At 38.0% G+C, this 23,892-nt stretch overlaps 1 protein-coding gene across 1 annotated transcript; it reads right to left on the minus strand.

Annotated features, from left to right (window-relative positions):
- Positions 1–16,091: 16,091 nt before the first annotated feature.
- LOC143614003 (uncharacterized) lies at positions 16,092–17,095 on the minus strand. The gene is made up of 4 exons (XM_077087567.1): positions 16,891–17,095; positions 16,657–16,798; positions 16,427–16,545; positions 16,092–16,375 (listed from the first exon to the last, which is right to left on the minus strand). The coding sequence occupies exons 1-4, from the start codon at positions 17,093–17,095 to the stop codon at positions 16,092–16,094; spliced, it is 750 nt and encodes a 249-aa protein (XP_076943682.1).
- Between the last annotated feature and the right edge of the window lie 6,797 nt (positions 17,096–23,892).

Genomic DNA, 23,892 nt, shown 5'->3' on the forward strand with positions numbered 1-23,892 from the left:
AACAAACCGATACAAAACCCCTTGGTATAATTTCGACATGTGGTCGAACGGGACGTTTAAGGCTCGGTGCAAAAAATGTGGGAAATTTTACGCACCGGAGTCGAACTCCTCTTTAAGGCTTCACCTACAAAAACATTGTGATGTTGTGAAAAACAATCCGACCACGGATCAATCACATCTTTCAACCGTTGGAGGCGACATTTGGGTTTTCAACCTCGAAAATGTTCGTGAAAGGATGGCAAAATTTGTTATTCAAGAAGGCTTACTGTTTGATCACTTTGACAACCCACGCTTGACAAAGGTGATCCAAGAAACGCTCCAACCTCGTTACCAACATGTAAGTCGCACTACTTTAAGACGCGATTGTTTAAAAATGTGGAAAAAAACTAAACAAGAATTAGTTTTGGGTTTCGAAAACTTAAAAACCGGTGTTAACTTAACTACCGACGTTTGGTCGGCTCCACACGGTATACCGTTTTCGTATCTTTGCGTTACCGTGCACTGGGTTAATCCTGACACGTGGGAAATGATGAAGCGTACGATCGCGTTTGAGTTATTAGTTATCCTCACACCGCCCAAAACTTGTTTTATATTTTAGATAATGTTATACAAACATTTAAATTACAAGACAAGCTTTTTTCCATATCTTTCGATAACGCATCAAATAATACCGTCGCGGTTCAAAAACTAAAACTAAAATACCAACCGATTTGCGACGATGTTTTCTTTCATACTCGATCTGTTGCACATATCATTAAATTGGTTGTGCAAGACGGTTTAAAAGTTAAGCAAATAAAAAGGGTAACCGAGCGTTTTAGAATAATGTTAATCGAGATTTTTAGAGCTAGTAAGCAAAGACATACAAGATATTTGCAATTGTGTATCGATACGATTACGTCACTTTAGGTCCGTATTTCAACGTACCTACTAGGTGGAATTCGACTTGGTTTATGCTTGAAAATGGGTTAAGACGAAGACCGACTTTGGAATTATTTCAAGACAATCTTGCTAAGAAACGAAAAGTTTAGGCATTTTCAGTGAGGGGTTGGGAAACGATTTCAAAGTTAAGCGAGTTGCTTAAAGTTTTTAAAAACGCAACCACTTATTTTGTAGGGAGTTTATTATCCGATGAGTCCGTTGGTTCTTCATCAAATTTGGTTAGTTTGTGTCAAAATAAACGATTTTGAATACGTTGATCCAATGTATGATTATATGATAGCTCAAGTGAAATCAAAATTTAGAAAATATTTTGAAAAATTGCTGGCGGTTTTTACTTGTGCCGCCGCATTGAATTCAACTTTAACCATTACCGGGGTTGAAACTTTAATCGAAAAAATTGTTTGGGCTTTGGAGTTGCATTTAGATTACCCGAATTATGCATCAAAGCAAGTGAGAAAATTTAATACCTATTTAGAAAACATGTTTGAACATTATGCTCTTAAATATGGTTCGACAACGAGCGTTCGACAATCAATGGGTTTTGGAAAAAGCGTGTCGTCATCAAGTAACCCAAACGCAAGTTTGTTTAATGATATAAGAAACGATAAACTTAGAAAAGCTCGTGGTAGTGTACCAAATAGCGAGCTAAGCCGTTATGGTGCAACCGATTTTATGTTCACGGAAAATGATTTTAAAACTTTGATATTTTAGGTTGGTGGAAGCAAATGGAACCCCAATTCCCCGTGCTTGCCGCCATGGCCAGTGATTTACTAACCGTCCAAGCTTCTACGGTAGCTTCGGAAAGTGTTTTTTATTTGAGTGGTAGGATTCTAACGATACGAAGGACAATGGTAACACCGGAATCGTTGGAAATGTGCATTTGCTTAAAAGACCACTTGAATGCGGCAGACCGTATCCAACATGAATCTAATCATGAAGGAGAGCTCGATGTTGAAGAAAAGCTACACAAAGAAGAAGTAGCATTTGGTGCCGCACAACCACTAACCGAGGAAGAACAAATATATGATGATTCAGTGCGATCGAGTAGTCCCGAACCAGACCGACAAGACCCCGTGTTTAATGTAGACGACGATAACGAAGACGGCGAATAAAAGAATGAAGCCGAAGCCCGAATGGAAGAATAAACGAATGAATTCAATGACATGTAGATTATAAACGTTTATTTTCAATTTATTATTGTTTAAAGCTATAAACGTTTATTTTCAAGTATTGTTTAAAGCTGTGATTATGAAAATGGGTAAAAACATCAATCAATAACAAGTGTTTTTAGTTTTTTTTTTATGATTTTTCCAGTTTTTTTTTTATTTTTCCAGCTTTTTTTTTAATTTTTCTAGCTTTTTTTTCCTATTTTTTGCAGGTTTTTTTATTATTTTTTTCAAAAAACCGGTTATTTTAACCGGTTACCGGTTAACCGGTCCGAGTAATAACCGAACCCGGTTAGACCGGTTAGGGTATTTATGGGGAAGAACCGGTTACTAACTGAACCGATTAACCGGTCTAACCGGTTAGACTAGTAAAAATAAAAAACCGGTTAACGGTTAACCGTTTTGTGCACCTCTAGGTACATGGGCTTAAGGGAGTATAAATACCTCTTAAACCCTAGTCCTTTCCATTTTTATCCATCTCTACACCATAGCCTACACCATCAAAAACACATACAAACACCATCTTATATCCCAAGCCAAAATCCGAAGGTGAAAACCCGAACCCGTTGGTGCTAGAACGTTGTGACGAACCAAAACAACATCAAGACTAGACCGTGTTCGTAAATCGACTCGTTTAAGGTACGTTTATAAGGGGATCTTGTTCATTTAGGTTCGGATTCGTTTAGTAATCTTGGATCTATAAGAGTATGGTAAAACAAACCACACGTGATGATTCTTGCTGAAAACCATTAACGATTGATGAGATAATTTGTCAAACGAATAATCGGGTTATAAATGAACAAATCACACCCTTTAAAATGTAATATTCGGATGAATGGATGGTTAGGGTTTGTAGGCGCTACTAATCCGAGTTCAATGATACCAAAATCGTGTTATTTCATCAAGGTTTGAGGGTTAATCGCAGATCTGATGTAGGTTGACTGTTTGGGTGTTCTTGGCAATTTTGACTTTGACCTCTTAGTCAAAGTTTGGATAAGGATAAGCCCATAAGTTATGTTAAAATAGCGAATTAGGACATTCGTTACTCACCAATTTGTTATGATTACGATAACGAACTAGGTCATTCGTTACTCACCAATTCGTTATGATTAAGATAACGAATTAGGTCATTCGTTACTCACCAATTCGTGATGATTACGATAACGAACTAAGTCATTCGTTACTCACTAATTCATTATGACAAGATAACGAATCGGGTTATGATAAGATAACGAATCAGGCTTAATTCGTTATAGCGAATGAGTTAGCGAATTGGATAATAATTTAAAATCCTTTTGAAAAATGTGTTAAGAAAGTTAATGGAAATAAAATTTTTCCAGGCTGACCTGGCAGCTCGACCTCAGCCAGGGGCTCTGCCCCTTGGACCCTGCTAGTTAGCTGCCGCCCCTAGAATCCAGATGCCAGGGGCGCTGCCCCCGGACCCCCACTCGTCGAGGGTTATAATTAAACTAGAAATACGATATGGATAATGATAGTAATTAATACGCGTAATTGTTATACAGTTAGCCATGCACAACTAAAGAAAGGGATAACCATTAACGATGAACGTAACCGAGCTTAGGTGAGTTTCTAGCCCCGTTATTTGTTACGTTTTCGGGGCTATGTGCATACTTGATGTGATTAGTTAATACACTTACCTTAAGTGGTAAGTGTATGCCTTATATGATTTATGTATGAATGAATGCTTGACGATGCATGAACGATCTTCGGATATTGCATGTACCGTCAAAGGATAGTCAAAGATATGATTGTTATATATGATGTATGAATGATGTATGTATGGAAATTATGATTATGAATATATAGACAGGTATGGTATTGTTGAATAGAAGAAAGGGAACCGGGCCCTAATAATTCTCAAGGAAGAAAGGGAACCGAGCCCTAATAATTCTCGAGGCTAAAAGGGAACCGAGCCCTAATAATTCTCGAGGAAGAAAGGGAACCGAGCCCAAATAATTCTCGAGGCAGAAAGGGAACCGGTCCCAAATAATTCTCGAGGCAGAAAGGGAACCGGGCCCTAATAATACTCGAGGTAGTAGGGCGTAATGCTCTTTAAAACGTAGAATTATGTAAAATAAGGTTTAACATAAAAGTATGAAAGAAAAGAAAAGAATGAAAGAAAGAAAGAATTTGATAATATGTGTATGCAAGAAAGGTAAGCAGGTTATATAATATGTATCTTCGGATGCGTTGGTATGAACATGTGATGTACTGTATGTTACCTGATTAACTAGAACTCACTCAGCGTAGCTAACTTTTAGTATGCACGCAGGTGAGTAGGATGAGGCAGCTAGCTTGAGCAGGGCACATGGCAGATGAAAAAAGGAGCTGGCATCTGAAGACACAAGTTGTTTTTATGAATTTATGTTTAATTTGAAAGACAAGAATGTTGATTAAGACAAGTTATGAATTATTATGTAATGTTTTATGAAAGTTTTCATTTTCCGCGAAAGTTTTATTTAACTCTGATGTTTAAAACTGTGTTTATGAGTAAATCCAACGTCCAAAGTGAGGCACCGGTAACGGGGCCTTACAAGTTGGTATCAGAGCAAAGTTCGAGAGATTTAAGCATCCTACATGCTTAGACTCGAACAAAGAATGTGATTAAAGTAAGAAAAGAAAGAAGATGCCAGCTCAAGATAGCCATGTGTCACCCAAGCAAGCTCAATATAGGTAAAGGTATGGATAAATAATGATGTATATTGATCCTAAAGAAAGGATATGTGAATGTTAGGGATAAGATTAATTGATTGTTTGATGGATTAACTGTTTAAGAGTAGAACTTAGAACAAATAGACTCAAGGGAAGTGTATAGGACACGGAAAGTAACGTGTTTAGCTAATCACAGCTGGCCACTGTTATTACCTGCTAGCCTTAATATCCTTGTACTAAGTAATTCCTTGAGTGATGATGTTTGTGTTTTCCTTATAGAATACGAATGGCTGGAGCAAGGAAAGTTGCTGGAAAGGGAGGGCGTACGGGACGTCATGGTAGGTCACGCATTGTTCGAGAACCTTCTGTAAGAACAACCACTAACATGGAGGGAGAAGGAAGTGCAGTTGGTCAAAATCCGAGTAACAACGAAGGGTATCAAGTTGACCCTGCTGTTCAAGCTGCCATTGCTCAAGCTGTAGCAACTGCTGTGAAGAACTTGAATCCTGAAAGGTTTGCTAGAAGTCATGTAAGAACTGCTGAGAAGTCTGGGGAGAAGAGTAAGAAAGATGATGAAGGAGAGAAGGGTGACTCGAGCGAAGTTAGATCGGTGAAGGTTGATGACAGAAAGAGAGGCCGAAGTGTGTGTAACTACAAGCCATTTAAAGGTTGCGACCCGCCGAAACTTACTGGTTTAGGAGACGTAATCGCCACTCTTCAATGGATAACCGCGATGGACAAGGTTATCCGAATTAGCGAGTGCCGTCCCGACCAAGCAGTGGGTTATGCCACTCAGTCGTTTGGTGAGGAAGCTATGTATTGGTGGGAAAGTGTGAAGCATAGGAAGAGTCAGGATGAGATTAAGGCTATGAGATGGGATGACCTGAAAGAGTTGGTGATGAAAAGGTTCTGTGCTGACGCTGAAGTTGAGAGGGCGGAGATGAAGTTCCTAAACTAGAAAGCGGGAAAGATTACACACCGAGAGTATACCATAGAGTTCAACTGAATGTCTAGCTAGGTGCCCGATATGGTTAACACTGAGGCTAAAAGAATCAAATGCTATGTGAGAGGATTGCCACAGAATGTTCGCATCCTAGTCAGGGCGAATGAACCTGCTACTTTTGACTGTGTTGTCGAGCTCGCGAAGATGGTTTATGAAGACCTGGCTATGGATGATATTGTGGTGGGAGAAGAGAAGAAATATAAGAAGTGGGCCGCACCTGTCAAATGCCCAGGTACTCAGTTGTGGAACCCTAAGGATAAGAAGCCGAGAGTGTGGGAGAGGAAGTCGTGTAAGACTTGTGGCAAGATGCACGGTGGTGAGTGCCGATGGAGTAAGGGTTCGGGCGTTTGTTATAAGTGTGGAAAGAGTCATGCTGGTGAGTGCAAGTTGGGATCGAACGCCTGTTACAAGTGCGGGAAGGTGGGGCATTCTGCTCCGGATTGTACCGCAAAGTCCGCTTGTTATAAGTGCGATAAGACGGGTCATTTTGCAAGGGAGTGCACTGAGGGTGAAGCTGGAGGAAGTGGGAAGAAGGATGGAGATCAAGCTAGGCCAAGGACTAGAGCCTACATGTTTTTTGGGTAAAGGGATTCACCCGGTTAAATGCATTCCACACAATCAAAAAGTACAAGTAATATGACAGAGTGCCATATTAGAGCCTACATGTTGACTCAAGAACAAGCCAAACAGATCCCGGATGTCGTGACATGTACGTTTTTAGTAAGCAGTATTTCCACTTCAGTATTATTCGATTCAGGTGCAAACAAAAGTTTCGTAGCTACACCATTTAGTAAATTAGCAAAAATGAAATGTTGCTGAGTGTCTGAAACTTTCAAAGTATAAACCGCTAGTGACACCTCGGTGAAAATAAAGAAAATGGTTAAGAATTGTAAGATAGAGTTAGAGGGACGTGAGTTCTCTGTTACTTTGTATGTGATGACCTTAGGAGGGTTCGATGTGGTCTTGGGAAGGGATTAGTTGTCTGAGTTTGAGGCTCAAATAGTGTGTAAGAGTAGGATGATAAGGTTAAAGTCCTTGGATGGTAGTACGATGACGGTCTATGATGTTAAGGAAAGTTCAGGGCTTAATGTCATTCGATGATAAAAGTCGAAGGTTTATTACGACGAGGGTGCGGTGCCTACCTGGCGTATGTTGTCAACGCTACGGCCGAGAAGAAATAAATAAAGATGTTCCTATCGTGTGTGACTACCCAGAAGTATTCCCTGAGGATCTTCCGTGGTTGCCATCGGAGTGAGAGATAGAATTCTATATAGATTTAATACCAGGAGCCCAGCCCGTCGCGAAAGCGCCTTACCGTCTAGCGTCGTCCGAGATGAAAGAATTGATGTCTCAACTGCAAGAAATCCTCGACAAGGGTTTTATTAGACCAAGTGTTTCCCCGTGGGGCGCACCATTGTTATTTGTGAAGAAGGATGGAAGTATGAGAATGTGCATAGACTATCGCGAGTTGAACAAGTTTACAATAAATAATAGATATCCTTTGCCAAGGATTGATGATTTGTTTGACCAACTGCAAGGTTCAAGTTGGTTCTCACGAATAGATCTTAGATCAGGCTATCATCAGCTAAAAGTGAAAGAGGCGGATATCCCCAAAACAGCATTTCGGACAAGGTATGTACACTACGAGTTTCTCGTGATGTCATTCGGTCTAACGAACACTCCCGCGGCATTTATGGACATGATGAATTGGGTATGTCGGCCGATGTTGGATAAGTCAGTGATCGTCTTCATTGATGATATATTGATCTATTCAAAGAACGAGTCGGATCATGCTGAGCATCTGAGAGAGGTATTGGAGACTCTGAAGAAAGAAAAGTTGTACGCTAATTTTTCGAAGTACGCTTTCTAGTTACAAGAGGTGCAATTCCTAGGTCACGTGATTAATCCTTAAGGTATTACCGTGGACCCAGCTAAGATTGAGGCGACAACAAATTGGAAGACTCCAAATAACCCGACCGATATACAAATCTTTTTAGGTCCATGGGCTTAAGGGAGTATAAATACCCCTTAAACCCTAATCATTTCCATTTGTATCCATCTCTACACCATAGCCTACACCATCAAAAACACACACAAACACCATTTTATATCCCGAGCCAAGATCCGAAGGTGAAAACCCGAACCCGTTGGTGCTAGAACGTTGTGACGAACCAAAACAACATCAAGACTAGACCGTGTTCGTAAACCGACTCGTTTAAGGTACGTTTATAACGGGATCTTGTTCATTTAGGTTCTGATTCGTTTAGTAATCTTAGATATGTAAGAGTATGGTAAAAACGAACCAAACGTGATGATTCTTGCTGAAAACCATTAACGATTAATGGGTTAATTTGTCAAACGAATAACCGGGTTATAAATGAACAAATAGCACCCTTTAAAACGTAATATTCGGATGGATGAATGGATGGTTAGGGTTTGTAGGCGATGATAATATGAGTTCAGTAAATACCAAAATCGTGTATTTTAATCAAGGTTTGAGGCTTAATCGCAGATCTGATGTAGGTTGACTGTTTGGCTGTTTTTGCCGATTTTGACTTTGACCTCTGAGTCAAAGTTTGGATAAGACTGAGCCCATTCATTTTGTTAAAATAACAAATTAGGTCATTCGTTACTCACTAATTCGTTATGATTACGATAACGAACTAGGTCACTCGTTACTCACCAATTCGTTATGATTAAGATAACGAATTAGGTCGTTCGTTACTCACCAATTCGTTATGATTACGATAAGGAACTAGGTCATTCGTTACTCACCAATTCGTTATGATAAGATAACGAATTAGGTCATTCGTTACTCACCAATTCATGACGATTACGATAACGAACTAAGTCATTCGTTACTCACCAATTCGTTATGATTAAGATAACGAATTAGTTCATTCGTTACTCACCAATTCGTTATGATTACGATAAGGAAGTAGGTCATTCGTTACTCACCAATTCGTTATGATAAGATAACGAATTGGGTTATGATAAGATAACGAATCAGGCTTAATTAGTTATAGCGAATGAGTTAGCGAATTGGATAATAATTTAAAATCCTAATGAAAATTGTGTTAAGACAGTTAATGGAAATAAACTTTTTCCAGGCTGACCTGGCAGCTCGACCCCAGCCAGGGGCTCTGCCCCTTGGACCCTGCTAGGCGGCTGCCACCCTTAGAACCCCGCTGCCAGGGGCGCTGCCCCCAGACCCCCTCTCGTCGAGGGTTATAATTAAACTAGAAATACGATATGGATAGTGATAGTAATTAATACGCGTAATTTTTATACAGTTAGCTGTGCACAACTAAAGAAAGGGATAACCATTAACGGTGAACGTAACCGAGCTTAGGCGAGTTTCTAGCCCCATTCCTTGTTATGTTTTCGGGGTTGTGTGCATACTCGATGTGATTAGTTAATACACTTACCTTAAGTGGTAAGAGTGTATCCCTTATATGATTTATGTCTGAATGAATGCTTGACGATGCATGAACGATCTTCGGATATTGCATGTACCGTCAAAGGATAGTTAAAAGATATGATTGTTATATATGATGTATGAATGATGTATGTATGTATGGAAATTATGATTATGAATATACAGACAGGTATGGTATGGTTGAATAGAAGAAAGGGCGCCCTAATAGTTCTCGACGCAGGAAGGGAACCGAGCCCAAATACTTCTCGAGGCAGAAAGGGAACCGAGCCCCAATAATTCTTGAGGCAGAAAAGGAACCGAGCCCTAATAATTCTCAAGGCAGAAAGGGAACCGAGCCCTAATAATACTCGAGGTAGTAGGGCGTAATGCTCTTTAAAACGTAGAATTATGTAAAGTAAGGTTTAACATAAAAGTATAAAAGAAAAGAAAAGAATGAAAGAAAGAAATATATGATAATATGTGAATGCAAGAAAGGTAAGCGAGTTATATAATATGTATCTTCGGATGCGTTTGTATGAACATGTGATGTACTGTATGTTACCTGATTAACTAGAACTCAATCATCGTAGCTGACTTTTAGTATGCACGCAGGTGAGTAGGATGAGGCAGCTAGCTTGAGCGGGGCACATGGCAGGCGAATAAAGGAGCTGGCATCTGAAGACACAAGTTTTTTTTATGAATTTATGTTTAATTTGAAAGACAAGAATGTTGATTAAGACAAGTTATGAATTATTATGTAATGTTTTATGAAAGTTTTAATATTCCACCAAAGTTTTATTTAACTCTGATGTTTAGTGTTTATGAGTAAATCCAACGTCTAAAGTGTGGCACCGGTAACGGGGCCTTACATTTGTATTCATCAAATTCGCATTTTCACATGTTTTGTTTTATCATGCCTCATTTAGTCCCTCAATGTTAGACCTCCGTATTCCTTTTAATAACTTCCGACTTCGATTCACACCTTATTATTGCTTACGCAATCATATATAGTTAATTGATCGAATAATTAAGATTTGCAAAATTCTCCTTAATAAAAACCTCTTTTGAAAACCACACAACGAAATGAACCATGGGGACCGAACGACGACTTAGATAATTATGGGTGCACACTTAATTAATGACATCCTCGTATGGAAGCCATAGCAAGTGCAGTTGTGTGCAATAACTCATAACCAAGCATGATTTCGAACAACGATATTAATGTGATATAATAAGGACATGTTGGATACGTCGCTGGTACATCTTATATGTAAGTGTCCTTATTATGTTCACATTTATGGCGTTTTTCGGGTCATTTGAGGATTGATGTTATTATTTTTTTTTTTTTACTTACAAACTTCTAGTACGATTTCCTCTTTTCAAACAACACCCGATGACAGTTTTCTTCTGTTTCGTTAGCTTATTTTAATTTCGGGACGAAATTTCCAAAAAGTTGGGGATACCGTGAAATTCGTCATTTTACGATTCGATTCGTTTTTGCCTTGGTATTGTAGACCGACCCTATTTGTATCCCGAACCCTTCGATATTATTAAAATAATAGATTTTATGTTTTTATAATCATCTCACGCTTGTCGGATCACGAAAACACCTTTTACAGCTCTTAAAATGCTCATATTATGCTCAAAACGCCTCGAAACGAACTGCATGGACCAAATCTGCCAAACAACCCAACCTGCTGATCAACCCAACCCCCTTAGCACGTCACGCCGCGCGGCTAGAGAGGGTAGGCTGGTCGCGTGGCGCCTCCGGTGTTCTGCAGCAAATTGTGACGAATTTTGTTGTTTTGTTGCATTGTTCGACTTGTTTAACCAATCAAAAACACATGCAAGCTTGGATATATAACATAGAAATAAGCCTTGACCATTACCCTATATAAAAAATCTCACCTCCTTCATTACAACTTGCTCATTCACTTCTTTCTCCCTCAAACAAAGATCATAACTTCATCTCTGTGTTTACCAGTGTTTGGTGGTTTTGGTTTTGTTTACTCTTGTATGGCATGTCAAACATGAGAACTAATATGGCACTCTGTCATATTACTTGTACTTTTTTGGTTGTGTGGAATGCATTTAACCGGGTGAATCCCTTTACCCAAAAAAAAGGTTCTTACTAGTTTAACTCTTTGAAGTCAAACAAGAACCACTCTTTAATTTTAATTTGTTGCATAGTAATTAAAGATTGTTATTACAACACACACACACACACACACACACACATATATATATATATATATATATATATATATATATATATTATTTACCCCTTGTTTCCTTCGGCTTTCACTCCTCCGGTCATGGTCGGTTGAGGTGAAATGCTTATAAGGCAAGGCTACAATTAGGATTATTGCAATCCTTGTTAAACACTTTAATTTATTCTTTAATTTTGTTTAAGCTTGTTAATATTGTTTAGTTCTTAATTATTTTTGTTTCCAAATCATTTTAATAGTTCAATCGTATTTGGGTATGTGGTCACCATCTTCGGTTTCATCCAGAGTCAAGAACCGAACCAAAACCGAACTTTTGTTTAAATACTTTATTTTTAACATGTTGTATGTAGGACTTGAGTATTATCATTTCTAAGTTTATTCTAATGAGTTCCATGGTATTGGGTATGTGGTAACCATCCTCGGTCTTATTCCGAGTCAAAGACCGAACCAAGACCGAACTCTCGTTTAATTGCTTAATATATTTAAAATGATTTAAGAATGTGTTACATGTAAGATTTGTGTGTTATAATTTCTAAAGTTACTTGATGAGTTCCATGGTATTGATTATGTGGCAACCATCCTCGGTTTCAATCCGATTTAAGGACCGAATCAAAACTGAATTCTCGTTTAACTCATTATTTAATTGTTTTAAAACAAGTTGTATGAAATACTTAAGTGTTTTTTTTTTTTTGGGTAAAGGGTTTTACCCGGTTAAATTCATTCCACACAACCAACAAAGAACAAGTAATATGCCAAAGTGTCATATTAGTTCTCATGTATGACATGCCATACAAGAGTAAACAAAACCAAAACCACCAAACAAAGGTAAACACTGCTAAAGCCTACACAAGAACCAAAGAAACAAACATAACAAAAACAGATCAACCATTATCATCAAATTGGTGTGAAAGACTTAAGTGTTTAAGTTCTTTTATTTACACTTTTGTATTTGTTACTTTAATATGGATTTGTGGACCCAAACTTGGTCACATATCAATTCTTGGACCAACAAAACCAAACAAACCGAACTAAACCGGGTTCACTCGCTTGAAACACACTAGTTGTATTTCGGGCCACCGAATCTCTCATTTTCTTTGATATCTTTTAAAAACTAGTTATAAATGTTTTCTTAACGTACTTGGTATGTCGGATCCAACTTGATCTTATAACAAGCTTGGACCGATAAAATCGAACACTCGCTTAACGATGATGTTTAGAGTTTCTCCTTTAATAGAACATCTAACATTAGTTAAGTCTTTGTTTTAAAAAATTTATCTCATGATATTTATCACTTTGGAATGTCGGGTTCGGACTTGACTATTTATCAAGACCTGAACCGACTAACCGAACACTCGTTAAAATCCCGTTTTGGTATATATAACAAGGGGTCGTGCACTATTGCATTAAAACCATCCCCACATATTTACTTAACAAAGGTTAAGTAAAACTAATGAGCGGAATACCGAAACCCGATTTCGAGCAAACTTACTTTTCAAAAACCGTTACTACAAATTCTTAAATATTTACGTTTTAAACCTCAAACTTTTGTTAATTATTTAACTTGTCATTTTATTTTACTTTAAAGTCTTTCAAGACCATCTTCTAAACCGAAACCCTTTTAACCTAGACCTCACTCGTTGAACTTATTTTCCCGGTTAATCTCAAACAACCCTTCAAGTTAATTATTTCATGTGAGTACTTTTTCATCCCCCATTTTCATCTTTATGTTTTGGGCATAGTCACATAATTCACTAGTATGGCCACAAATTTCGATCTATCGTTTGTACCAGTTTGCGGGTACGATTGCGTTCCTGGTTCGTTCAGGATCGCGTTTCCGAGCATAAAACTGGCGTTCCAGTTTATTGTCGTTATAAAAGAAGAGTTGAGACGATTAGAAGTGAGAGCTGACATGTTGGAAAAGTTTGTTGAAGGCGGCTGAGAATCAGATAGGTTATTTTAAAAATTAATGGTGGTCCTTTTAATATTTACAAGCCCAATATTTTTGTTAAACATAAAGAAAAATTTAAACGGGAGGACCAAATTAATAGACGCTCTGACTAATGTAAAAAAAAATCAGTGTTTTGATATTAAAATATATTATTTCCTTTTACTTAGCTTATTATTTATTGATTTCGTTTATAGCACCAACTTTAACCGGTACATCGTACCACATAATATGGTACAACGTACCGTAGTGACCCGAAATGAACCTACCCCCTCTCGTACCGAATTTTAGGAACCTAGCGAATTGTGATCCCATTCCACATTCCCGTACCAGAGCGTACCACGAACCATGTAACTATGGTTTTGGGGGTGGCATTGCATACGTATTCAAACAAAAGTGATTTATACATTGTGTCTCAAACCACAAAACTCTATAGTATATGTTCACTTAAATAAATGCTCTATGTGGTGTTATATGCTCTATATGATTACTTGCTAACGTGTTTATCGCTTTCGGTTGGTTTGCCTCAATAAGTATGATCATACGCTCCCCTAACTATTTTAGCTTAAGTGCTAATAGAATAGGTCCTCATTTACCGAGTATATTTGGTTGTTACCATATAGAAAGGTGCCTCATTTCTCCGAGTACGATTGGTTGTTACCGATTCGAAAAGAGCCACATCAGTTTATTTTCAAATTGTATATCCAAGTTGTGTGCTATTATTTATTGTTGCATATACGAGTTTGTGGATTTCATTCTATATTTATCATACTCAAAATCTATGAAAATTACTCACCAACATTCGTGTTGATAAAGTTTATTTTATGCAATGTTACATGTTTGATAATTGCTTGAACGAAGAATTGAGGAACATAGCTTGTTTTGAGACCACTAAGTAATTAGTCGAATAAACAATATATATTAGTTTAATTGTATTCAATTTGTTTTGTACGAACAAGATGTGTTGTTTATTGATTTATGAAATTTATGAGTTGATTAAATATTGTCACTTAATAGTGTCTTAGTGTTCTTGAGCAATCAGTTGCACCCCGGCATGTTCCGACGCCTTTGTTCGGGGTGTGACAGATAACATCATCTTGAGTATGGTAAACCGATGTGCTAGTGCTTTTTCTGCGCAAAATTTGGATCTTAATATTCCTTTAAGAGAGATTATTCAATCCCCTGACTTTTCTACCTTAGTGCTACCTACTTCCTAGTACCCATAACATCCCGGATACACTAGTTTGACATCATTCCCCTTTTCGAGAAACGACCGTGGATATGGTGTGCACACCGCAGTGGAGATAGTTTCCATCTTTGGCAAGACACCACACTACATTTGAAACCTTTCCCGTCGTTAATCCAACCACATGCCGCACGTCACAACCCCTCTCTCTTTCTTTATCTCTGAAGATCGAAGCTCTATATGTTTAATATGATCAGATGGTGGTGGTAGCAACCGATGGTACGATAAAGCTGTAGTGGTGGCAGTTAGACAGTGGTGCTATGGTTGCGTCACAATATTTTGATGTGGAAAAAAGAAAGAGGGGATGCCAGTTATTTCCGGTTGTCGATGATGGTGGCGTTCTCGCGTTCTTTGCTTGAATCTTCAGTACAAGCTATAGTGATGCTCCGCTATTTGGCATAACTAAGCCTCAAGTAATTAATGTGTGGGTTCACAGTAACATTTCAAGTTTAGCTGTTTTTAATGGCTTTTAAGTCCCTTCACAAGGTGAACATGTTAATTCACTAGTTAAAAGTTAAAAAATAGGGAAAATTCCCAAAATAACCCAAAAGAAGAGAGAGAGAAAAAAATATCCTAATTATGTCCACATTCCCAAACTAACCCAACAAATATGTACTAAGGAGACGCTTTGGTAAAATAAACGACGAGATTTTTAAACAAATCAAATTTTGACAAGTGGAAAGCATCTAACAAAACCGACGAGATTTTTAAAAATCTCGTGGTTTCCGACCGTATTTTTAACTTAAATCACTTTTAAAAAAACTGTCTATGAAGACGGTTTTTTAATGTTTGTTGTCTGGTAAGTTCATATTTTATTTTTCCTAACTTCATCTTCTTCATCTTCGTCTTCTTCATATTCTTCATTTTATCTTTAATGAATTTTGAAGAGAATTAAGAGAAATAAGGTCCAGCTATCACCGTTGTCTTCTGAGTGTTTGAGGTCTTCATAGTTGGAATCCGAGTCGTCGGAGTGGATGTTGACGGCTGGAACCGATTGGGCGGAGTAAGCAGGAGGATCATATATGAGAAGTTGGAGCCATGGTTTGAAGAACACTGAACACCAACTTTGATGGTGTTGAATCTTTGAAGAAAGATTGTGAACTGGTGTTTAAGGAATAATAATTTGTATAAAAAAACAAGAAGATATAGATGGATCTAGAATAATAATAATAATAATAATAATAATAATAATAATAATAATAATAATAATAATAATAACATGGCCTTGGATCAAGCCCCTCAACCAAGCCCCAGAGGGTGTAGTGGTCCAGGTGATCAGGGGCTTGATCCAGTTTTTTATTTATTTAATTATTTTAAATAATACATTAAATAATAATATAAAACATTGCATTAATAATAATATAAAACATTACATTGATACTAGCCTAATACAAGATTATCGGGTCTTCTATCCCACAAATGCTCGACCAACTCATGCCGAACGTTGTCGTGTAACTCACGGCTCTTTATGATTTATGTTGTCAAGTCATTGTTCATTATCGTCGATACTTGTCTTGGAATATCACCTTTGTAGTTTTGACAAATAGCATGACCCTCGTCTTCTTGTATCATGTTATGTAGGATTATACACGTGATGACGACTTCCGTTATCTTCTCCCTTGTCCAAAATCTTATTGGATTCGCCAACATTGCCCATCTTTTCTTTAGGACTCCAAACGCCCTTTCAATATCTTTCCTTGCCGATTCTTGTTTATTCGTGAAGTACTTTTGTTTGTCAGAAACTGGAGACGCGTAAGCTTGAACAAGTATCCCCCCATTCGTTGTAAATACCATCAACGAGGTAGTACCCGTACTTGAAATGTTCTCCATTTGCAAAAAAACCTGTGGGGGTCCAACCCCGTCGATAAGGTCATCGATTATCGGTGATTGATCGATAACATTGAGGTTATTATTAGACCCGACAACCCTAAAGAACGCATGCCAAAACCAAAGATCTTATAACGCCACTGCCTCAAGTACAATAGTAGGGCCGGGGTGATCACCTCGATGGAAATGACCTCGCCAAGCAGTAGGACACATAGCCCAACCAACATGCATACAATCAAGGATACCGAGCATCCCGGGGAAACCATGCTTTTCACCGTGCACCTCGTATATGCGTTGGATATCATACATTGTTGGTCTACGTAAGTCTCTCCGCTTGTATAGCGATATGACCCCTAAATATAATTATTAAAATTATATAAGTTATGTAAATATTTTAAAATATATAAACAAACGTGAATAATAAAATTGTATTAAAACTATATACCTCTACAAAAGTGGTTAAGCGCACCGTGTCCGGTCTTTTTAGTCATTTGTAGATACTCGTCCAACATGTCCGAGCCAACACCATACGCTAGTTGCCGAAGAGCGGTGGTAATATTTTGAGTAGCCATGAACCCGGGTTTACCTCTAGCATCATCCCTTTGTTGAAAATACTCAAAGTGCTCCGACAAGTCATTTTCTAGACGCATGAATAATCGTCTAGTCATTCAAAAATGGGTTCTAAAACTATCCTTACCATATGTGGGATTGGGACTAAAATAGTGACATATCAAAGTTTCGTTAGCGGTCTTTCAATCACGAATACGTGGTTGCCGGAATAATGAGGCTCGGGGGCGTTTTTGATCTATCAAAAAGTTTATCGTCGTTTGAACCGCTTGACAAACGAGTTCGTCTTCTTCGGTAGAATAGGAAGACGAAGACGATAACGACGATGCAATTTATAAATATGAAGAGAAAATGAAGTTTTGGTAGAGGGAAAGTGTGGTTTGAGTTTTTATAAAGTATGTGTGTAGATTTGTATTTATAGGTAAAATATATGGGTAAGGATACTAAAAGAACCATTTGAAAATGTCAGGTCCCCGATTTCAGCTGGATCTTACTCAAATCATGTCATAACTCACACAAATAGATGTGTCGACAAGGGAGTTAATGACGGGTTGCTATATTTAGAAAGATTACTGTTTATTAAAGGCGGAATCAATAATAAACAGGGTAGTTGCTATCAATAATCAAAGGTAACTAACACACACAAGATTCACTTAAAAGATTTCCATTCATACAAAGTTAATCATACAAAAGGATAATCGATTTAGGGTTTCTTGATGGGAAAGTTTGTCCGTACTATTCTAAGACAGCCGTCACACTCAAATATTCCTTTTGAATTCAATGAGTATGTCTGCCTTTTTCCGTGTCCTTAAGGTGTGACCTAATTATTCCTTTTATAGGCCTCACACCTCACGACAGCTGTCATTCCTTCTAGAAACCCTAAATGCTAAAACATATTCAAATTACATATTCAGAAATAATCCTAAGTGTAAAACAAGTCTTCAGGGTAGGCTTTGCATCAATTCTGTCTTTCCGAGTAGGCTGTGTGCTCTGTCATCCTTCATAACTTGGTAACATAGAAGTGTGCCTAGGATCAGTTTCCGGGTAGACTTTACTTGAAGAGTATTTTACCAAGTAAAAAACTCACCAGGTAGACTTCAATCTTCTTGACTTTGTCAGACTTTGCCCGACAAACCCTTACGAGCAACCTTGTTCTTCAATGGTCCATTCAACCCTTTGCTAGAGAATAGCTTATTAGCAAAGTGTGCTTGGTAGCACTGTTCCTTGCTTGAGTTGAACCTTGCCCGATGTTACTTAGAGATATTCCATTAAAACATCAAGCCTACTTGGACCATTGTATTATTAAAGAATACCTTGCCCGGTCTTCCAATTACTTGGCTTCATGAGCTTGGTTAGCCAAAAGCTTACTCGGGAGTGAACCTTACTTGGCTATGAAGAACATACTTGCTTGATAAAGTGATCCTTGCCTGGACTTGCATAAACTAGTGAACCTTGCCCGGTAATACACTAATTTGCAAACCCTGCCCGGATATCCACTAAAGAAGACTTCAAGAAAATAACCTTGCCTGATAGACAAAATATCATACCCGGCTAAGAAAAAGCTTGCTCGGAAGTCCAAGGTGTGACCGGTTACATTCTTAGTCATTTCTGAGGAGGTTGAGAAGATTCCAATCTTCAATCTGATCAGTTTTGGGTCAAATCTTGACTCATCAATCTCCCCCTAGATTGGAACACCTCAGCTGTCCCAAAACACCTCTATAGTTACTTACACAGGATTAGAAATACATATCAAATTCAAAATCAAATAACATATTCAAATGACATAAAAAATTACATATTCAAAAGCTGTCCGAAGACATTACTAAATAAAGCCTACTCTATGAGTCTTGTCTCTTCCTTTCATTGTAGGCAGCTTGTCTTCTGTCAACTATTACTAATGCAGCTCTTAGCTTAAAAATATCAAGGATTTGGTAGTGAGTGTGACTTTCTGGAATGACCAAATCCCTTATATCCATCAGATCTTCATTATGCAAATAAGTCAAGTCTTCATCTGTTTTGATTATCCCCAGTACCTTTCCATCAGAGTTTCTCAGCGCATAATGATCAACATCTTCCTTATATTCAATCTCAGTTATGATGCCATTTCTTTGAACTGTGTAGTTGGGGCGTGTCATTCTTCTTTGAAGACTGATGCATGTATTCAAGTTTGATAAAGGATTCCTATCTCTGACATTCATCTTGTAGTTCGTTTCAGCAATGTCCATTTTCTTCAACTTTCCAGTCCTCTTTGATCTGTGAAATTGGATAGTTTTCCAGCTTCTTTTTTCTTTTAGGAATCTGAATCCCTTGCCAGCTTCATCTTTTAAAAACTTGGAGAGATCATTCAATTGTCTTCCAGCTATCTTATTTCTGTCTCGATAATCATACAAATTGAGTGTGGCCATTCTTTCCAGTTGTTCTTGAGTGTACTCATAAAAATCACTTCTCACAACAATGTCTCTCAGTTGCCTACTTTCCATAATCACTTTAAGAGTTTCGGTGACAGAGTCATAGTAGAGTTCTCTTGGAAGATCCACCTTAGACTGTGGTCTTTATGTTCTTTGAGATCCGTCCCTACTAGATTCACCTCTTCCACCTCTTGGATATGTTCTTGAAATTGGCGGCCTAAAAGGAATAGACTTCATGGGTTTTCTAAGCCTCAAATTGAAAGTTTTTATGTATATTGACTCTACCATTTCAGGTGGAATGTGAATAAGTTCATCAGTATTGTGTCCTGCCACTTTCCAAAGAATTTTTATCATTTTTTGTATACCAGGATTGTTTGACAATCCTGTAGGCATAAACACTCCGTCAACAAAGCTTCTAGGGTTCTCAATTTCCCATAGAGCCTTTTCCCAATCAGCCTTTTGAATGTAAAAAAGATTTTTCAAATCTTCCTTTTCTAATGCATCAAATGAGGCTTCATCCATTCCCCTTTGATTAATCATTATGCCCCTTAGAATATTGATCATCTCTTCATTCTCCCAAGGAACAATTGGTTCATCTTCAGGTTCAGGCTCGACTTCTTGTGGGGTAGGGGTTTCAACCGGTCTAACTTGTTCTTTTAACTTTTCCCTCAAGGTTTGAATTCTTCTTTTATTTGTTTGAGGTTCATCAGTTGGTTCAGACTGCTTGGATGAGCTCTTAGTTTGTAACCTCTTCAATTTTTTTTTCTTTTAAGTTTATTGTACTGGTCCAACCCTGATTCTCTTGATAGATTGTCAACTATTTCAAGCTTCAATCCCTTTTCCAAAAGGTATCCACACATACCTCCAAACTTATTTTTCAAAGTTTCCATCTTTTCAATCTTCTCATTCTCCTTGACACATTTTTCTATCACTTTTGCTCTTTCACTGTTATAAAGGTCTTGGAGTTTGTCAAATTTGAAGTGTGAGAGATCCTTTTCTGAATAACCATGCCTTCTAAGATATTCTCTGTATATCTGATTATCTCTGTTCTTTTGATGCATGACTCTTTTGATCTTTTCATTTTCTTCCTCAAGTCTCTTATCTAACTCATTATCATTCATATGAGAAACACTTTCAAATTTCACACCAAGTGCCTTCAGCTTCTTAATCAAAGGATTGTTCATTTTGGCATTCAACAAACTCTGCTCAATGTTATCCCTTTGTTTATCAGTCATTGTTACATTTGAGGACTCAACATTGGCAGTCTTGGCACCTTTTCTTTGATCATCATTGTCATCATCATCATCAGAATCATCAGACTCATCCTCTTCTTCAGTTGAGTCATTTACAGCATCTATTTTGGGTTCATCAGAAGGTGGATGATCTGGGATTGGCACATTTGGCACTCCTTGCATGTGTTCTTCAGGCCTTAAGGTTTGCAAAGGTATTGCCCTGATTGGACTTGCCTCATCATCAGGAGTCACTACAAAGTATTTATTTTGATCATCCCATCATCCTTTTTTGCAGACTCAGTTCCTTCAGCTGGCATAAATGATTCAGTCTATCCCTTTTTCTTGAATATTTCTTTCCATACTTGGGATCATCCACACACTCCCATTCATCTGGGTTCTGTCTAATGTCATCTTTAATCTGTTGAGCCCATTTCTTTGCAGCTTTTGAGGCAATGGACTCACCAATCTCCTCTTCAGTCATTATTTCCGTATTCAGATTGGTAGGTTCAGCAGTTTCATTTGACTTCTTTTCAGGTTAGCTTTGGGGTTGAAACATGCTAACCACCATAGCTAAGGAGTTGTCTACTTCCTCATCTCTCTTCAAATTAATCAAAGCCTAAATCACATCTTGAACAGCCTCATCATCATTTATCATTTTGGCAATATTGGCCTGAGTTATCACTGCTTCCTGTTCTGCCAGCTCCTCTGGAGTCAAGGTTTGGGCCAAAATTTCCCTCTCCCTTGTTTCTCTCAAAATATTTTCCTGTTCTCTTCTGGCAGCAGCAGAGGCTTCTTCATCATCTCTAAACAGAATATCTTTCTGATGATAAGCTTTAACTGGCTCTTCTTCTGTCACTTTTTCTTTACCTTTATCCATTCTTTTCTGCACTACTTCCTCTTCATCAGTTTGCTGATAGTCATCAATTTCTTTCTCAAGAGCTTCTAATTCTGAGTCATGCTCTACTCTCTTGGAACTTGCTTGTTGATCAATTTTAGTTTCAGTGAGTACAAGTTCCTCAGTAGCAGCTCCTTCATCAATTTGAGCATCTGTCTGCACATTAGTTTCAGTCACTAATTTATCAGTTGCAGCATCTTGATCAGTCAATTCATCAGTTTGGATATCAGTGGCTACATCAGTGTTTTCCACATTGTCTTCAACATCTGTCTTTTCAATTCCTTCACCAGTTTCTTCCTCACTTCTCATTTCTTCATCCTCCTCACTCCATACCACAGTCATAACTTCATCATTCACATCATAATTTTGTTCTCCTATATCAGAAGAATCTGCTTCATAATCAACATCTTCCAATCTCCTTTCCTCACTTTCCTCCTCTCCATTATCATATGCATTCAAAATCAATTTCAAACCATCTACATTCTCAACATTTTCTACATTCTCAACATTTACCACAGAATCAGTTGGCATCTTTTCATTCTCCCCCTGTTTCGGGGCAGCTGAGGTCTTCTCAACCTCCTGCTCTAGGGCTCGAATTCTCAATTTCGCACGTACCAACTGATCTAACAACATTACATTTTCATTGGTAACCTCCTCATTTCTTTTCTTCAACTCAGCATTTTCAAACATTAAATCCAAATTTCGTTGGAATATATCTGCTTCTGTCTGCGGGGTTGTAGGTGGTGATGTAGAAAAAGGTTCATATTCAGGTTGTTCTTGGGTTATGGTTTGAGTTTGGATAATGGGTTGTGGTGGTGATTGTGTATGGGGTGGGCTTGGAATAAAAGGATCTGAGTGAATTGGGCTAGTGGTTGGTGGTATTTGTGGTGTTGGGGATATATGAGTTGATGTGTCAGGCTGGCTCAAGGTTAAGGTTTGAGGTGGGGATTGAGTGGTTTGATGTGGTGGTGAGTGTGGTGGTGATGGTATAGGTTGGTCAATGGGTAGGTCAGTTGGTAATGGTTGGTGTGGTGGAGTTTGTGGTGGTTGTTCAGGTTCTTCAAGTTGCTCCCCCTGATCCAGTGCAACATCATCCATTGCTACTCCAGCCCCTCTTTCATTTCCATCATGATCATCATCTCTATCATCAGAACTATCATCATCACCCTCATCATCATCTTCCTCTACTTCCTCCTCTGAGCTCAACTCAAGCACTAGCATAATCTCCAAATCATGGTTCAATAACCATGGAAAAATTTCAAATGGAGTGTTGGGATTGAATCTGTTAGCACTTCCCGGATTTGCAATTATTTTATATGTGTTGGGATTTTGCAACAGATGTGTAGTTCCAATAGTAGGTAAGCCTTGCAATTCCTTGTTAAAGATTATCTGTAAGAATCTGGGATATTGAAGAAATCTATCAGTTTCGGCCTTCTTTAAGTTTCCAACCATGCCATCAAATATCATCTTTGAAAAATTGAAAGGTAGATCATATATAATACCAACAGTGGCATTTGCTAAATCACGACTCATCAGAGTCCATAATCCTTTTCTTGGAGCAAACCCCTGTATCACATGGTGAATTAAGAACCTATACAACATAGGGAACATCCCCTTTTGAAATTGTCCATCATGGACAGTTCCCTGATACCCCATCGTCTACTCAAAGATCCTCATCAAATGATCAGTATTGAAGTTTATATGTTTATGGTCATCATCATGTAACTGCAAACACCTTCTTATCATCCTTTATGTTACATGTATTTCATGGCTTGCAACAGTTGCTTCGATTTTTTTCCTATTTATGTCATCAACAAGTCTTGCAGATCGCCAGAAATCTAGTGAATGATTTCTGTAGATGATTGGGCATTCTGTGAAAGAAAATCTCACATTGGATCTAGCCATCCAAGTAATCATTCTCTCAACCGGCTCATTGTCAGGAGTGACCTCCAGCAGTGCGCACATATTGTGCTTGGGTTCAAAGGCATATTTAGGTTGAACTTCTTCTTCTGCCATATCTGAACATCACAATCAAACATATTCAAAGTGAAATTAGCATAAAAGTTCATTACTTTACGCAATTTCAAGTTATAAATTTGTAGAAGAAAGAGAGAAATTTTATTAAGAACCTGATCTTCGACAAATTAATAACCTAAACACAAAAAAAGAGTATTAGTAATCAAATACATAATCGAAGCCCATTATAGTCTAATCGTTATCAGAAAACACATTATTAATGCTTACCGAGTCGGAATTAGAGGGCTGATTAAAATTAGGGTTTGTATTAGAGACGAATATGATAAGTCGGTTTGGGTTTCTTTGAGAGTAAGCAGTTGCAGCGGAAG

This window comes from Bidens hawaiensis, unplaced genomic scaffold (assembly GCF_021521415.1).
Source record: "Bidens hawaiensis isolate Kalapana, Puna unplaced genomic scaffold, B.hawaiensis_p1.1 tig00038624_1, whole genome shotgun sequence".
Lineage (NCBI taxonomy): Eukaryota > Viridiplantae > Streptophyta > Magnoliopsida > Asterales > Asteraceae > Bidens > Bidens hawaiensis.

Excerpts from the sequence above, each read along its gene's own strand:
- LOC143614003 (XM_077087567.1), bottom strand. The coding sequence starts at position 17,095 with ATGCGTCTAGAAAATGACTTGTCGGAGCACTTTGAGTATTTTCAACAA. Across the intron at positions 16,546-16,656 it reads ATGCATGTTGGTTGGGCTAT|GGTTGTCGGGTCTAATAATA; the intron begins GTGTCCTACTGC and ends TGCGTTCTTTAG. Across the intron at positions 16,376-16,426 it reads GGAGAACATTTCAAGTACGG|CTTACGCGTCTCCAGTTTCT; the intron begins GTACTACCTCGT and ends TACTTGTTCAAG.